Source organism: Arachis ipaensis, chromosome B5, assembly GCF_059453495.1.
Source record: "Arachis ipaensis isolate K30076 ecotype BB chromosome B5, ASM5945349v1, whole genome shotgun sequence".
Lineage (NCBI taxonomy): Eukaryota > Viridiplantae > Streptophyta > Magnoliopsida > Fabales > Fabaceae > Arachis > Arachis ipaensis.
Window position 1 is genome coordinate 152,266,804 of NC_142440.1, and position 18,422 is coordinate 152,285,225.

An 18,422-nucleotide genomic window follows, 5' to 3' on the forward strand; every position below is an offset into this window, starting at 1 on the left:
ACTGCTATATCCATCCACCACCACTAACTTTTCGTCACACTGCACACACACCAACACCACCACTACACGGAAAAAAAAAAAAAGAAAACTTATTTTATTTAAACTATTTTTTTGTTATTAAATATTTTTATTTCATAATAATCAAAGATAGAAATACATTCATAATGATTTTTCTTACCACTAAAATTACAATTACAAATTTAAGGATGATTACTTCCATTTATTAAAATAATCTACATTTTAATTAACCTTTATATGTTTTTTTATTTTTTCATAATTAATAATTAATATGCTTACGTGATTGTTATAAAAAGGGTCTCTCTTCCATTTGCTGTTCCTTCTCTGTTATTTCCCGTTCAGCTACTTCAACTTCCCCTTCTCCGGTGCGTGCCGCTAGGCCTCGTCGACCCGGGAAACCCGCAATCCGGACCCGAATCCGATTACATATTCGTACATACTACATAGAAGTTGCACGCAGAATCTGAGGCTAGTTCTCGTTTACATCTATCTATACACAGGTACGCTTAAGATTCGCTTCCGATTTTTTTTATTTGTCAATTTTCGTTTTGATTTTTCACGCATTCCGAGCACCGTGTCGCGATTCGTCAGATCTGGATTCTGTGAAAATCAATAGAGTTTGCTTGTTGCGTGGTTAGGTTTTTGGTGCGTCGTTCACTGAATCTAGGGCTTATTATTGTTTTTTTTTCCGGAAGTATGGTTTCTGAGTTTCCGCTGCTGCATGTGTCTATTTTAGGGTATTATTCAGCTTAATATTAGATGGATTGAATGTTGATAATTTTTTCAGCTTCTGAGCCCTTTTTTTTGGGAGTTTTTCTTTTTGGATGTGAAAATGGGTTTCTGTAAAAGAAATGTTGCGGGTTAGGGTTTGTCAATATGCTGGGGAATCTTTTGAGCTTCTATTCTTCAGCTTAGGTTGGGTGCTGTTTTTCCTTTGGTTGGTCTCTGGCAATTGGGTTGGTCATTTCTATGTTTGTGGACGAATTATGCTTGCTTGGTTTTGGTGATAATGGATTTGGAGTAATTCTTTGTATTAAAATGTGTTGATTTGGCTGGTGACTGAAATTTTATTTCTGTGCCGTTATCATTGTAGTCGAACACGTCCCATGGGTTAAATTATACTTATTTACGACGTGCAAGTTTTAATTATTGCTGGATGGGATTTGATTGTAACTAATTTGGTTGGTTGTCATGTTAGATTTACATTGCCGTTCCCTTGCAATGGCTGCCACAGCAACTGCCTCTTCAGTTGGTCCGCGGTATGCACCACCAGACCCTACTTTACCAAAACCATGGCGCGGTCTTGTGGATGGAAAGACTGGGTATCTTTATTTTTGGAATCCTGAAACTAATGTTACCCAATATGAGCGGCCTTCGAGCTCATCTGCCTCACCTAAGTATTCTTCTTCGGTGTCTAGTTCCTCTGTCCAGGTTCAACAGTCATCTCAAGGGCAGCAGCGTGGTCGCAGTCCTGAGTTGGGTGATAGGTATGATAGGAACAGTGGAGGTGGGTCAAACAATGAAGGTGGATTGCGCAACTACCAGGTTTATACCCTACTTTTATTTTCTTCTATTTTAAAACTTAGATAAAGGGGAGCCTTGAAACAGCTGTTAAGTTGTCTGTGTAACTTCAAAAGTCATGGGTTCAAGCTGTGGAATCTGAAGCTTGCGTTTGGGTTTGGGGGGGGGGGGGGATGTGGCATTTCCTTGAACTTCTGCTGTTCTGGATGATGCGAGATTCTTGTGCACCGGCCGTGTCTTTTGGCAATTTGATACCTCAGATGACCCATGCCACTAAAGAATACATGCTAGTTTTGGTTTAAAAATGACTTATCCTGGTGTCCTCATGAATGATGAGTAGTAGGTCTCTCAGTTTGTATTGAACAACTGATTCTCTCCTTCACATGAAATAGATGCAAGAGATGTTTGGGAATTACATTTATGTAGGAAAATGAAGTTATCATTTTGCTATAGAGAAGGAAGGTAGCATTGGAAGAACAATTGAATGTTTTTGTCCTTCTAGTTTGTTTGGGGACTTAATTTACTTGATCTTTTGTTTTGTATTAGGATTCGAAAGGTGGAAATTTTAGTTCTCATAATGCTCCAAATGGGATGCATTCTGCTGGAAATGTTAGTTCCTCTATCAAAGGTCAAGGAGCACCAGATACTGGAGTTGGGTTATCTCCAGAGGCTTATCGGCGTCGGCATGAAATTACAGTTACTGTATGTATATCATAGGCAAATAATATCATATTACAATGTCATTATATGTTCATATTCTGTATATTTGCATTTGGCGTTGTCGCAACTAGAATATATACACTGGTGAAATAATTTTTTCCATTTGCCAGTGTTTGAGAAACAGTCTGGATAATCGAATGCTACCCTTGCTTTTAGGCTTGTGCCAATTACATGACTTTCTATGCTTTTCATTTTTTATATTCCTAGGGTGATGATGTTCCTCCACCACTTACGTCATTCAGTTCAAGTGGCCTTCCCTCTGAGATTCTTAGAGAGGTAAGACCATCCATTCTTTTCTTGTCTTTCCCGAATAATTGCCACTAGGAGGATAAACAAGATCCCTTAGGTATCTGACCAAGTGTTTCCTTTGCAAAATTCCTGAAGCTCCAATTTCTAAGTTTCAGGCTCATGATAATTTTTTGCTATCTTTACTTTGTTGTCGTAGGTGCGATATTTGCTCCTGGGGAGGAGCTAATGTCGTACGCTGTGGTGCCCTCTTTTTGTGGGCTAGCATTTTATTTGGAGCGCCCTTTACGGTGGACCAAGTTTTTGCAAGGGCTTTCCGAATCATCCAGTTCGTGGCTGGGACTGCCGTTGGTCATGATTCAGTCTGCCACTTGGTCTGTACGGAAGAAGAGGCCTCCTCCTGCGCTAGCTTGCATCAGCAAGCATTGGTGGCTTGCACATGGAGGATGATGCTTCTTCCGGCATTAACCACTCCTCTATAAGTCCCAAAGAAAACCAATCTCCTGGATTTTCCTTTTATAGGTACAAAATGCTGGGTTCTCTGCCCCAACTCCAATTCAGGCACAGTCGTGGCCTATTGCTCTTCAAAGTAGAGATATAGTTGCAATTGCTAAAACAGGTTCAGGGAAGACTCTGGGGTATTTAATTCCAGCATTTATTCATCTCAAGCGCACTGGTAATGATCCAAGAATGGGCCCCACAGCATTGGTACTATCACCAACAAGGGAACTGGCAACACAGATACAAGATGAAGCTGTGAAGTTTGGGAAATCGTCGAAAATTACTTGTGCAGTAAGTAACTATTCTTGTTTGTTAGGAACTTGTTAGTAATTAGTTAATGATCATCCTTACTTTTTATTTTTTATCTCTTTAATTCGATGTCTTGCTCGGCTTGATGGAAAATTACTTTTGTACTCACAAATGAAAATGTGAAACAAGTATTGCTCAAAAGGGTTCTAATACTGTGTATGTATTTCTGTTTTTTCTCCCTTTTTTCCTTCTCTAGTGTTTGTATGGAGGAGCACCAAAGGGTCCTCAATTGAGGGATATTGATCGTGGAGCAGATATTGTGGTAGCCACTCCTGGCCGTTTGAATGATATTCTTGAGATGAGGAGAATTACTCTTAACCAGATTTCTTATCTAGTGCTGGACGAGGCAGACAGGATGCTGGACATGGGCTTTGAACCTCAAATTAGAAAGATTGTAAATGAGGTGCCTGCTCGTAGGCAAACTCTTATGTATACTGCAACATGGCCTAAGGAGGTTAGGAAAATTGCAGCTGACCTGCTGGTCAATCCCGTTCAGGTGAACATCGGGAATGTAGATGAGCTTGTTGCTAACAAATCTATTACTCAGGTTTGACACCTACTGCAAGTCACTTTCCATCAAAATGCTATGTTTTGTTTAGTCTGTGTAGTGATGCTAGGGGATTGGTAACAACTGTGATTAATACATCGTTTTGTGTTATTATAGCATGTTGAAGTATTGACCTACATGGAGAAACAGAGACGACTGGAAAATATTTTGCGGTCACAGGATCAAGGATCTAAAATAATTATTTTTTGTTCTACCAAGAAAATGTGTGATCAACTTGCTCGTAATCTTGCACGCCAGTTTGGAGCTGCTGCTATTCACGGGGATAAATCCCAGTCTGAGAGGGACCATGTCTTGAATCAATTTCGGACTGGGAGGTCTCCTGTCCTTGTTGCTACGGATGTTGCAGCTCGAGGATTGGACATTAAAGACATCAGGTTTTTCCCTATTTCGATGACTAGTTTTCTTTTTTTATTATAGCACATATTTTCTGTTGGGAATCTGTTTACATAATATGAGCTTAAGACTTGGAAAGTGATCATCACATCTGAAAGTGACTAATAAATGTTTTTTAGGGTGGTTGTCAACTATGACTTCCCTACAGGAGTGGAAGATTATGTTCATAGGATTGGGAGGACCGGGAGAGCTGGGGCCACTGGTTTGGCATTCACTTTCTTTGGGGAGCAGGATGCTAAACATGCTACAGACCTCATCAAAGTCTTGGAAGGTGCAAACCAGCGAGTTCCTCCTGAACTTCGGGATATGTCAGGACGGGGTGGTGGGATGAATAGATCCAGACGATGGGGTTCTTCTGGTTCTGGCCGCGGGGGACGCGGTGACTCTGGATTTGGTGGAAGGAATAATGATTCTGGATACGGTGGAAGGGGTAGTGATTCTGGATACAGTGGAAGGGGTAGTGATGCTGGATATGGTAGCAGAGTTGGCGACTCTAGTTATGGAGGAAAGGGTGGGTGGTCTGCTTCTGGCAGAGGTGGAGGTCGTGGGTCAGACTATGATTCACAGAGGTCAGTTTAGCTTATTATTATTTTGTTGCAAAAATTCTTGATCCATTAAAGAGTTTGTGTAAGAGGATTTCAGTTCTGTAAAAGGATTCTTGATGTCATTCTAGATATTTATAAGTAATGGTTACAAATATGTTTTCTCTGTGGTGTAGGAATGATCGTGCTCGGAGTCCTGACAGAGGATCTAGTTGGAGTGATCGCTTCAAAAACCGTGATCGCAGTCGTAGCCGTAGCCGTAGCCCTGTCAGGGTCCCACCAAATTCCAATGTCAGCTTTCACAAAGCAATGATGGAACGTGGTGGAGGTGATAGTGATCGCAAGGGTTTTAATCGGGACCGAAGCCGCAGTCCTGTCCCCTACAGCAAGGACCGGGCTCCCACTGGTCGCGAACGTTCCCCCCCTTACAGTTTTCATCGCTCTGTTATGGGACAAGGTCGATCATCCTCCCCATATCGACAGCAGCATGCAGAGGAAAAAGTATTAAGACGCAGTCCTAATCGAAGTTCACCATCCTCTCCTGGTGGTGGTAGATCGAACAATGGTACTCAAAAGGAGTGGGGAGGGTCTCATGGTGACGGGAAGTATGGTGGATCTTCCTATAATGGAGAAGAGGAGGAAGGCATGATACCTGATGAAGAAGGCATGATAGGTCAAGATGATGGTGTATATCAAAATGCAGACTAGAGGCTTTTCAGCTGTGGTTAACAATCTTACTTAAAGGTTATTTTGGTGTACTTTTGCATATGGAAAAGACAATGTTACTTGAACAAAGGGCAACCTAGGATTTGGTAGTGAAGTACATGGCAAGTGTATATTTTTGAGGGGCTGAATGGGAAAAAAAGCCTTTAAGCCTGGAAATGGCATAGATGAACTTAGTGACGAATATTATTATGGTGTTTTGTTTAGTTGAAAGTAGTTAGCAGCATATATTTTGGTGAAAGCAAGCAGCGAACAAATGTGACGGTGACACACTGACACTTGTGCTTTTGAGTTGTAATTTGCCGTCTGCTAATGCGAGCTTTAGATTTTATTTACAAGACTTGCTATTTTTGTGTGTGTAATCTGTGAGTCGGTTTTAGAGAACACTGAACAGGTACTCATGATTAATTAATTAAATCCACTATTTGGATGGAGGAAAAAAAAAACTGCATCCTCCTCATGTTTCTGTTTTCAATTTACATCATCTTTCCATATATTGTTGAACCGGGTAACAGCCTTACTCTTTGATAATTAAAATTAGTCTTTTTGCTTTCTTTCATAAGCCTAGGTTCGATTTAGTGCCTCTTAAGTTATGTGCATCAATAATTTCAGTTCCTGAAATTTGAAAATGAACATTTTAGTCATATTATTTCCTAATTTGGTTTTCATAAATGTATTTTCTATTATAATTCGATTGTAACTTGATTGAATCAATAAACTTTTTGTTCCGGGTTACCTGAAATTGGATGTAGATTGGGCTTGTTTATGAGGCCCAAACGTTTAATAGAGTGGTCTCCAACTTGTTCTTCGTGTGTTTTGAGGAATAGGGAGTGGCATCTGCAAAGACATTCCAATGCCTAAATCAGCAAGGAATTAAGCAAGTTTTAGTATATTGAAACTTATCTTTACCTGAGTGTGTTAGTATATTTATAGGTGATGAACTAATATCCACCATTGGAGTAGTTCCACTATTGGTGGTGGTCTGGTGGATAACTGAGACGTTGTTGAGATCTCTCTTTTAAAAGTATGAGAGAGATTCAGGGAGACAGTTACTCACTTAGATAAGTATGAGTTGCCTGTTTCAGTCGGTCCCAACCTCTTTGTGGAGATCGAATAGGTGGTGAAAGCCAACCTTCATGATTGTGCCTTTTAGTTAAATTTGGGTCTGGCTTATGATTTGGGATAGGGTATGAACACTTTTAAATCAATTTTTTATTTGGTTAGGTTTTAACTTTTAGAGGAACGTATTGTTTTTGTCTTCAACGTTTGGAGTAAATTTTAAAGTTGTTCTTTAATATTTAAATTGTTCTATTTAAGTTCTTAACATTTTAAAATCGTTTTAATGTTGTCCTGTCGTTAGTGAAAAGTTAACAGAATTGATAGTGAGACAAAATTAAGACGATTTTAAAACGTTAGAGACTTAAATAGAACGAAAAAAGAAAGCTAAGAACACAAGAAAAAAGAAGTTTTGGTGGAAAGAGCACTTTATTACTCAAGTGTTTGTTATTTTCATTTACTTTTAATTATACATTTCTAAAAAAATACCTGAAACCTCTAAAAAATTTTAACATCTAAAATCCAAGAAAAAGAAACATCCAAAATTTTTTTTTGTTTAAGAGTTTACTTTCATTTATTTTTAATTGTACATTTCCAAAATACATCCCCTCTAAAATTTAAACATATAAACTCCAGGTATAAGAAACATACGAAAGTAGTAATACACCATTCTTACACTGCCGTTAGTGATCTGTTAACATAATTGATGGTGGAAAAAATTAAGACAATTTAAAAATGTTATGGACTTAAATAGAAGAAAAATGTTGGAGATAAAAACGATATATTACTTTTAGAAGAATTAACAGATCAAGTAAACTGATAATAAATTTTAACAAAATGAATTGCATTACGAATTTAATATTTTTACTCATACTTGTAGAATGACTATTATGTAAACTTTCGAAAAATAAAAACAACAACATATACATATACGATAAAGTATGGATTATATCTTTTTATCACTAATATATTCCAAATTTTTTAATGTTTAATTTAATTAATATTTATTTTTTATATTTTAATAAATTTTATTTTTTTTCAATAATTTTAATTTTTTTATGACAGATAATTATTTAATTTATTTTTTAAATTTATTCTTAATAAAAAATAAATTTACTTAGAATAAAAGTAATATGATTAAGAGTAATTTACTTAGATGTCGTTAAAAAATAAGTGAATACTTATCTATCGTAAAAAAATTGATATTATTGAAGGATAAAATTAAAAATAAAATTTAACTAAATTAAGCATTAAAAAATATTGATACATTAGAGACAAACGGTATAATTTATACTTTATTATATATGTATTATGGTCTTTTTTTCTGAAAGTTTATGTATTAGTCATTCTACAAATATTTCATGATGAGTAAAAATTTTTAAGAGTAAAATTAATAGAGAATAAATTTATTTAGAATCAAAGTAACGTGATTAAGTATAATTTATTTAGATGTGATTAAAAAAATAATTGGATAACTACATACTGTAAAAAATTGATAATATTGAAGGATAAAACTAAATTTATTTCTAAGTTAAAAATAAAATTTATTTAAATTAAACATTAAAAAAATTTGATACATTAAAGACAAAATGGTATAATTTATACTTTATTATATATGTATCAATGTACCATACTCATTTCTTTTTCATTTTCTCGAAGTTTATCCACTAATAATCATTCTAGAAGTATTCTATGACGAGTAAAAATTTTGAATTTGTAATGCAATTCATTTCGTTAAAATTTACTTTTATTTGATTTGATTTGGTCATTCTTTCAAGAGTAATGTATCATTTTTGTTTCCAACGTTTTCATCCTATTTAAGTGCTTAACGTTTCAAAATCGTCTCAATTTTATCCCGCCGTTAATTTTGTTAACAGATCTATAACAATAGGACAACATTGAGACAATTTTAAAATGATAGGGACTTAAATATAATAATTTAAATATTAAGAACAATTTTAGAACTTATCCTAAATATTGGAGACAAAAATAATACTATATTCTAACTTTTAAGAAACTTTAAACTATTTCTCTTACCAATAAGAGAAATGTTTGTAGAAAGTATGAAGAGAATTCTATTTTAACGTCTAATACTATTGTATATTGTATAAATGCTCATTTAATTAGGTGACTATTTACATAAATATGTTTTTACATAAATGTGATATTTAAAAATTATTATATAATTTAATATATGTTTGACTAAACTATTTAATATAATGTGTTTATATTTTAATTATTATTTTTATATAAAATAATATTTTTGTGAGTAGCTATTATTTAATTATTTTCAAAATTTATTTCTACATGTATACATATATTCTAATTAAATGATAACGTGCAAATAAAAAATAAGTTATTAAATCAGTATTATTATTGAATTTATTTTTAATATATAATTTATATTTTAACTTATATTACATATAAGTGATTTTTTTTTTATCAAAGATAAGATTGAGATTCGATCTCGCGACCTTTAGAAGAGTACAAGGAGATTATGCCATTTGAGTTATAGTCATTTGAAAGGTGATTTTTAGTATATTATAATTAAGTAAAAATTCAGACGCATTTAATTTTATGTGAAGTTAATAGTTGAGAATTGTTAAATAATGTATCGAATTTACTTAAATTATCATCTAATTATTTTCAACTATCAACTTCATATGAAATTAAATGTAGCTGAATTTCTACCATGTAATTATTAGACTTACTTTGTGCAATTAAAGTGGACTGCGCGTCAACAATCAATTCTGTTTGACACACAATATATTATAAGTGGCTTTCTCTGCATGGAGTCTAAACCATGCTTCTCATGAATCTGAGCTAAAAAAAAAAAAAAAATTCCTTTGCAAAAAGGCAACTACAACAGCAGCATGAATGTGCCAAACGGAGATAGAGTGCTGATATGGGACTTTTCTAACAAAACTGTGACTGCAACAACAACTATTCATCATGCAGCTCCGCTGCTGGTTACAGAGAAGGATCCAAGGGCCAATGCCAATGCTCGTCCCCGCCGCCGCAACCACATTCGTAGCCAAAGGGCTAATGCTAATGCGCCTCCCACTGGCAACCACATTCATGGTCAATGGACACCGGATCAGGACATGTATGTAACAACTTTTACACAGGTTTTTCGTGTTTTTGCATGTTCTCGCTCTCTTTCTTCCTTCATTTTTGGTTTTCTTCTGTCATTAAATTCTTTTCTGATTATAATTGATTCCTTGTTTACTTCTTGCAAATCATTATTATGAGAAAAAAACTCTAGAGAATCAACTATAACAAAAGCCAATTCAGTTAACTCTTTTTTGTTTTTAATTTTCAAATTCCAGAAAATAAGAGTAGTGGATTTTTTTTTATGTATAACTAGCATATTTTTTAATTAATTAGCTATAATTAGCTATATCCTAAGTTGGTTTTCTAGCAGAATTTTTATTGAAAATGTTTCTTTATTTTTTTGTCTGTATGACATTACTAAAATGGTAATCACTCATCAATTACATGCAATTGTTTTTATATATAAAGTTGATAATTGAAAATTGTTAGATAATAATTTAGTCAAACATTTTAAAGTTTTTATGTAAAATTTTTGTGTTTTTTGTGTTCTCACTCTCTTTCTTATTTAATTTTTGATTTTCTTGTGTCATTAAATTCTTTTGCAATTTTAATTAATTCATTGTTGAAAATGTTTCTTTTTTTTTCGTTTTTCTGTATGACGTTAAATATTTGGTTACTTTAGAGTATAAATAATCTTTATTTATTGTTATAATGATGATCATTTACATACAGATGTATGTCTTCATATTAAGATTATATAATAAAAAGATATTAGATAATTTAATATATTTAATTAAATTGTTTAAATTCTTTTATGATTATTTTTTTACCACTCTTAAAAAAAGGGGTCTTATTAATTAGTTTCAGTTGAGGAATATTTAATTTTAGTTTATTGTTTATAGGACTTTGGAAGCATTAGTGAATGAGAATAAGCTGAAGAAATGGTCACAAATTGCAAAGTTACTTGGTGGCAGGAATGGGAAGCAGTGTAGAGAAAGATGGCACAACCATCTCCAGCCAAATCTTAAGGTTTTTATTCCTTTTTCACTGCTTCATTTTCTTCATCTTTTATTTTTGATAAACATGGATCCACTTTTTTTTTTCGAAGCTATACTTCGTAATTTTTTATGGTGGTACATAATAAATTTGATGACTCCTAAATATCATTTATTTCGTTTGAATGTAAACTTTTACATTACTTGAGCTTCTATATTTTGTTATCTCCTTCACTTTCTAAATTTGGATAATGGTAGTATAATTACAAAAAAATGGTGTGGTATTCTTACCATAATTTTTTTAGGTAAAGGGTTATTTTAGTTTTGAGTCAACAACCTTAATATTTGAAATGTTTTATTTTTGTCTAAAAATATTTTAAATAAATTTAATGTTGTTGGACTTTTTTTAAAAAATTAAATAAGATAAATATCATATTTACTTATTTATGTATTTTTTAAGATATTCACACTTTTGTATTTTGATTTTGTTAGAAACAAGAGACTGAGAGAGTAATCTGAAAAGTGTATTATTCAGTGTGATGAAAAGTACAATATACAAGGGATATTTATAGGTGTTAAATGAATCAAAGTAATAAAGGCATAGAATCCTACAATTAATATACAGATATGCTATATAAATATAAACGATACTAATTGATCTAAATTGATGCTAATGATTCTCTAACATCCCCCCTCAAACTCAAGTGGGAGCTAAGGATACCAGCTTGAGTTTGGATAACAAAGTCCAGAAACGAGTCGGGTGATGAGCTTTCGTGAAGATATCAGCAGTCTGATCCAGTGTTCCAACAGCAATGAGACGAACAGCATCAATAAGGATACGTTGCCGAACAAAGTGACAATCAATTTCAATGTGTTTGGTGCGTTCATGAAACACATCATTATGTGCAATCTGAATAGCACTGCGGTTATCACAAAAAACATCAGTAGGAGACGACTGAAGAGCACCCAGATCTTCTAGAAGCCAACGAACAGAGATAACCTTAGCAGTGGTGTCAGCGAGGGCACGGTATTCAGCTTCTGTGCTTGAGCGAGCAGTGAATGTTTACTTCTTAGCACGCCAAGAAATGAGAGCGTCGCCAAGAAACAAACAGTAACCCGTAGTAGAACGACGATCAGTGGGATCACCAGCCCAATCAGCATTGGAGTAAGCCTGAAGAGACAAAGAGAAATGGGCAGAAAAATAAAGGCCATGAAATAGAGTGCCTTTGATGTAGCGAAGAATGCGAAGAACTGCCGCATAGTGAGTAGTACGAGGAGCTGACAAGAACTGGCTAAGTACATGAACCGGATAGGCGATGTCGGGCGGGTGACAGTCAAGTAGACGAGGCCTCAACTAACTGTCGATAGAGAGTCGGATTATCCAAAACAGTGCCATCCATAGGGGTAAATCGAACATTAGGCTCAAGAGGAGTAGACTCAGTGCGACTATCTGTAATCCCAGCGCGAGCAAGAAGATCTGAAGCATACTTAGCCTGAGAGAGATAGATGCCATCATCGGTGGAGATGACCTCGAGACCAAGGAAATAGCTGAGGGAACCAAGATCTTTCATCTCAAAGGTACGGTGAAGTGAGGCTTTGAGATTAGAGATACCATCAACATCATTTCCAGTAATGATCATATCATCAACATACAAAAGTAGAAGAACAACTCCACGGTCGCTTTTACGAATGAAGAGGGCATTCTCATGACGGCTAGAGGTAAAACCAAGACTGCATATGGTAGTGCTGAACTTGTCAAACCATTCACGAGGAGCTTGCTTAAGTCCATAGAGTGCCTTGCGAAGGAGACAAACCTTACTAGAAGGACAAGGATATCCCGGAGGTGGTTTCATATAGACTTTCTTCTTCAAATCCCCATTAAGAAATGCATTCTTCACATCCATCTGACTAAGAGACCATTTTTTAACCGCGGCAATGGCAAGAAGAGCTCTAACAGACGTGAGACGAGCGACAGGAGCAAAAGTCTCTTCATAATCAATACCATACTCTTGCGTACAACCTTGAGCAACCAAGCGGGCCTTATAACGGTCAATAGAACCATCAGAGCGAGTCTTGATCTTGTATACCCATCTACTGCCCACAACTTCTTGATCAGAAGGAGGATCAACCAGATCCAAAGTGTGTGCTTTTTCAAGTGCCTGTATTTCTTCTTGCATTGCTTGTTGCCAATTTGGGTTTGAGGAGGCCTCTCTGAATGTCTTAGGTTCATGTTGATGAAGAATAGTAGAAAAACAATGGTAATCAAGAAGATGAGGAGGTGGATTCCTTACCCTAGAAGAACGAGTGGGAGGAGGAGGCATGACGGTAGGAGCAGGATCATCGTCCGGTCTGGAATCATCGGAAGATGGAGAAGGCGGAAGAACAGGAGGCTGTGGAGGGTCACTCGAGATAGAATCTATAGAATCATCACTAGGAAAAAGATCAATATTGGGGTTAGTAAACAAAGGTGACTGAGTAGTAGGAATGGACTCAAAGGATGAGAATCGAGAAAACATGTGGTGCTCCCAGAAGACAACATGACGAGATATACAAATACGTTTAGAGAGAGGATCCCAACAACGATAACCCTTGTGTTCAGTGCCATAACCAAGAAAACAACACATACGAGCCCGAGGCTCAAGTTTACTATATTTATGAGGCTGAAGAAGAACAAAACATACACAACTAAAAACTCGAAGAGAACTATAATCTGAGGAGGTATGATAAAGACGCTCAAAGGGAGTAACATTACCAAGAATAGAAGAAGGGAGTCTATTGATAACATGAACAGCAGTAAGAACAGCTTCACCCCAAGTACGCTCAGGACACGAGGAAGAAAGGAGCATTGCACGGACGGAGTCAAGAATGTGACGGTGTTTGCGTTCAGCTCTACCATTTTGTTGTGACGTACCAGGACAAGAAAATTCAGACAAAGTACCCTGTTCTGTAAGAAAGGTTAAGAGTTTGGAATCACAGTATTCCATAGCATTATCACGTCGGAAAACCTTAATGACCTTGGAAAACTGAGTTTTAATCATAGTAGCGAAGTTGATATAGATCTGAGGTAACTCATGGCGATTAGTCATCAAGTAAACCCAAGTAAAATGGGAATAATCATCAATGAAAACGACAAAGTATCGAGCTCCACCCATAGAGGCAGTGGGAGTGGGGCCCCAAACATCAGAGTGAATGAGATCAAAAGGAGAGCAAGCAAGAGATGAATTATTGTGAAAAGATAAAGCAGGTTGTTTAGCAGTTTGGCAAGAAATGCAATCAAATGATTCATTTGGAACCTGACCTAAAACACCCTGAGACACAATTTTCCTAAGGAGGTGTGGGCAAGACGCTGATGCCATAAGTGAAGGGTAGAGGGAGAAGAAGCAGCACAGAGATTTGGTACAGGAGGAATATGAAGATTCTCGAGTTCAAACAACCTTCCGACCTTACGTCCAGTTCCGATGATTTGTCCCGTCCGAGGATCCTGTACACGACAACCAGAAACGGAAAAAGTGACTTCAAAACCCAGATCAACAAGTTGACCAACAGAAATAAGATTAAAGTTTAATTTGGGAATGTAATAACTATCAGGAAGATTAAGAGTAGACTGGGATATAGAGCCCTTGTGTGTTGCGTGCAAGAGGGAGCCATTTGCAGTATTGACAGAAGGTCCATTTGTAGTGGTAGACAGAGACGAGAAAATATTACGCAACGGAGACATGTGATTAAAGCAACCCGAGTCAAAGTACCATTTAGAATTACCTGGAGGGGTTGAAAAAGCAGCAGGGGTATTACCAGAAACGGAGAGAAGACGCTGAAGAAGAGATGCAACATTAGATAGAGAGACAGGAGACGGGTTGAGTGGATCAGGACGTGGTGGGCGAGTAGGGCAGGCAGTAATTAAATGTCCAAAAAGCTTGCAGTAACGGCAGAACAGCTGTGAACAATGGTAGCTAATATGACCTTTCTGGTGGCATATGCGACATTCAACAGAAGGACAGTCGGAGAAGAGGTGCCCAGAACGATTACAGTTTCGACAGAATTTACCCTGTCCGTCTGTGGCAGCAAAAACATCTGACTTTTCCATAATAGTAGTCTCAGAGATCAAAGAGAGGAGAGAAAACTGTAATTTTGCAGCAGAAAATGAGGAAACGGATGGCAAAATCGGAAAGAGCTCACCAAAAAATCTTAGGGAGGGTCCCACTGTCTGACACGTCAGCTGCCACGTCGGATTCCACGTCAGCAGCCACGTCAGCAAGAAAGGTGACACGTGGCGACGTCTGAGTGGAGAGGAGAAGCCTAGTTAGCACTGAATCAGCGGGTGCGGTGCACGGGTTGCGAAGCGGGCCGGTTCGGGTCGGGAGCGGGCGTGGGTTGCTGGAGGCGTTGAATCCACGACACGTGGCGCGCTCTGGACGGGTGGATCGTTGCTGAAGATCCAACGGTGCTGGGTGGGCAAGCAGAGACGCAACACGTGGGAGCTGCGGAACCTTTGATCAAAAGCGCAATCCAACGGTCGGAGAAGAATCTGGAGAGGAGAAGAAGCTGGTGACGGCAGCGACTTCTGGCGGCGCGTGGGGAGGCTTCCGGCGACGTTCCGGGACTCGTTGAACTTGTGACAACGAGACGAAGATGATAGTGTGGGTGGTGACGAACCAAAGCGTCGAAAAGAAACGAAAAATCAAGGACAAAGAAGGCTGCCGGAAGAGAAAACAAACGGACCAAAGGTGGCTAAAAAAAATATAACCTAAGCTCTGATACCATGTTAGAAACAAGAGACTGAGAGAGTAATCTGAAAAGTGTATTATTCAGTGTGATGAAAAGTACAATATACAAGGGGTATTTATAGGTGCTAAATGAATCAAAGTAATAAAGGCATAGAATCCTACAATTAATATACAGATATGCTATATAAATATAAACGATACTAATTAATCTAAATTGATGCTAATGATTCTCTAACATATTTGTTTGCTATCTATATAGTATATGAGAATTATTTATATCCATCTTGTTTACGCGACTAATGTGATAATATATTACACTTTTCTTGTTTGTAAACGAGATAGTTACGACTATATCTAGTGTAGAATGTAAACAAGGTAGCAAACAAAATGAAAAAAAGTGTAAATATCTCTAAAAATGCAAATAAGTAAATATATGATAGTTATTTTAAAATTTTAATGTAGTTCCACCATTTAAATATGAGTAAAATATTAAATAATAAAAATGTTATTAATTAAATAATTTATTTCTTAATATGTGTGAATATTTTAATATTGTGATTTAGAAATATAAGAAAAGTTATTAATGTTTGTGTGATAAAAGATATTAAGATTTACTTGATAAATAAGTAAGTTGATAATGAAGAGGCCAACATAACAATAGATAAATTAACAATACTTGATTAATCAATTATATATATATCAGAAAAATAGTTCGGCGTCAGGATGATAAAAAGTAAATAGTCTCGAACTGTGGAATAAAGGAGTATCTCGTACAGCACCAATAAATCCCGTTGACGAATACACAAGCATACGTTTCATGCTTGTTTGGGTGTGAATCGAGCTTTAATGAATTTAAATATGTAACGTTAGGCAGTTCCGCTTTTTCGAAATTCCTAACTTACACACGCAGAGAATTTGTTTAAAATATGTTAAGACAAAAATACAATAGTTTATTTACAATTTAGATGTTGGAATAACATTATTTCATATGATAATTTATTATACTTCATTTTTTTGGTCTATCACTTTATTTAATTTGAATATCAATAATTAAAAAAATTAAATTAAGAGTATTTTTAATGCCACATTACTAAAAAATACTTAATAATGAAGAGAGAAAATAGTGAAATAATTTCAGTATTGTTATTGATTAAGAATATAAGTATCCATCCAACTTGTGACAGATAAAAGAAATGGTTAGAGAAATATATATTGTACATGGAAAACGTCTTCAAATAAAATATGATAAAATCTTTGTAGAAGTTTCATATTATTGTAGGTTTTCCTTATTTTTTGATGTATGTGAAGGTGAATAATTTTTTTTGTTTGCTTATAAGATCCATTTATCTTTGTGGAATATGTGTGTGTGTATATATATATGTTTTTTTTCTCCTACCATTTTTTTTTTGGACTTGGTCCTAACATTAACTTCACAAATTTAGAAAGGGCCATGGACCTGGAAAGAAGACATGATTCTGATCAAAGCCCACAAAGAAGCTGGTGGAAATAAATGGGCCGAGATTTCAAAGAGATTGCCAGGTAGGACTGATAACTCCGTCAAAAATCGTTGGAATACAATTAAGAGGAGTAGGCCCACAAAAAAGTTCAAGCTCATTAGGCCCAATAACAACAATAATTTTGATGGGTCAAAAATGCTCAAAGCCTATATCAATGCAGTGGCTGCAGCCCAAGCAGAAGTAGCAACTTCATCAAAGTCAAAGTCAAAGTCAAAATCGAAGAGTGATTCCGACAAGAATAAGGGCAAGGCCAGGATTAAAATTGATCTCAATTCTATTCCCTTGGAGTTTCCAAATGATGACGTCATCAACATTCATGGAAGTGATGTTGGTGGTGAATATGGCAACTAGGTTTAGGTTTGTGCGATGAATGGTTGTAGAATAAGAGCTGGTGGATAAGCTCATAAGGCTATTTTATATTCGATTTCTTAAAAACTTAAAAAGTTGGATTTATGGGTTGAGTGTTCTATTTATGAATTTGAGTTTGTTTTGTTAAGGTATTGTTAAACTTTAGTTTTATTATTTTTTGGTGTTATTAATGTTGTGATTTGTGAAGAATGTTTTCATTTGAAAATGGATCGATTTTCAAATTTAAACGAGGCTCTTGAATGATGCTTTTGTTGCTAGCGGAGTTGGATTATGCAGAAATAATAAGAAGGAAGTGAATAAAAAGCGTTAACATTTCTTCCCAAACTTAAAACTCAGATCCTTTTTATTTGTTAGTGTTTTCTTTCAATACCCCATCCATGCATGCTAAGGATTATTGGTTAGAGGGGAACTATACTCGTTTTTTTTTCTCCTTTGGTCATTATATCACTATACATAATTGGTCAGTCTAACTATGGTTTTGTAATTAATGACAATTTTTATAGGCAAAGTTGTCTGTAAACAAACTACAAGAGAATAGCAAACAATTAGTATGATATAGTCTGCAAACAGGGATGATAAAAAAAACTTGCATATGCGAATATCAGCAGAGATTAACTTTAACGCAGAAGTTAACGAAAATCTGTAAAATTTTTATGGAGACAGAACCTGTTTCCGTAAATTAGTAGGGATGGAGCGGAAATTGTGATATCTGTCTTATGCAAATCTTCAAAATTTTTATAAAAAAAAATTATTTAAATGTCCTTGTATATAAGTTATATAAATAACTTCAATTCATTTTATTTTAACTATGTCAAAAAAATTTTGTATATATTATTATGTTAAATTTGTGTTTGATTTAATATATTTAACTGAATTGTATTAAATTTTATTATGGCTGTATTAATTTTTTTTAAAAGATTAAAATTTAATATCCATAGATATATATAAGTATCTACCTTTTTTACATAGAGAAATAAATTCGGATAAAACAGAAATAAAAGGTATTTTACTAAATGGAAATGGAGGAGTAGGAAACCATAAAAATTCATTGTCATTTCTATCCACAAAAATTATGGTGATGACACTATTGCACGGATAAGAAATTGTGTATTAGTTTTAAATATATTTTTTGTTCTTAAAATTTATTAAAATATTTTAAAATATCT

The 18,422-nt window shown here is 35.3% G+C and overlaps 2 protein-coding genes across 3 annotated transcripts; both read left to right on the top strand.

The window, feature by feature from the left end:
* Positions 1–289: 289 nt before the first annotated feature.
* On the top strand, positions 290–6,016 carry LOC107644526 (DEAD box RNA helicase family protein). 2 transcript variants are annotated; one of them, XM_016348403.2, is made up of 10 exons: positions 336–518; positions 1,217–1,340; positions 1,437–1,563; positions 2,086–2,241; positions 2,467–2,535; positions 3,028–3,297; positions 3,512–3,862; positions 3,980–4,257; positions 4,396–4,845; positions 4,995–6,016. In XM_016348403.2, the coding sequence occupies exons 2-10, from the start codon at positions 1,240–1,242 to the stop codon at positions 5,524–5,526; spliced, it is 2,334 nt and encodes a 777-aa protein (XP_016203889.1). In that variant the 5' UTR covers positions 336–518; positions 1,217–1,239; the 3' UTR covers positions 5,527–6,016. The 2 variants fall into 2 exon arrangements, with proteins under 2 accessions (XP_016203887.1, XP_016203889.1); XM_016348401.2 differs by having other exon boundaries at positions 290–518; positions 1,217–1,563.
* Positions 6,017–9,415: 3,399 nt separating this feature from the next.
* Positions 9,416–17,383, top strand: MYB118 (myb domain protein 118). The gene is made up of 3 exons (XM_021103583.2): positions 9,416–9,703; positions 10,554–10,680; positions 16,813–17,383. The coding sequence occupies exons 1-3, from the start codon at positions 9,471–9,473 to the stop codon at positions 17,236–17,238; spliced, it is 786 nt and encodes a 261-aa protein (XP_020959242.1). The 5' UTR covers positions 9,416–9,470; the 3' UTR covers positions 17,239–17,383.
* The last annotated feature ends 1,039 nt before the right edge of the window (positions 17,384–18,422 follow it).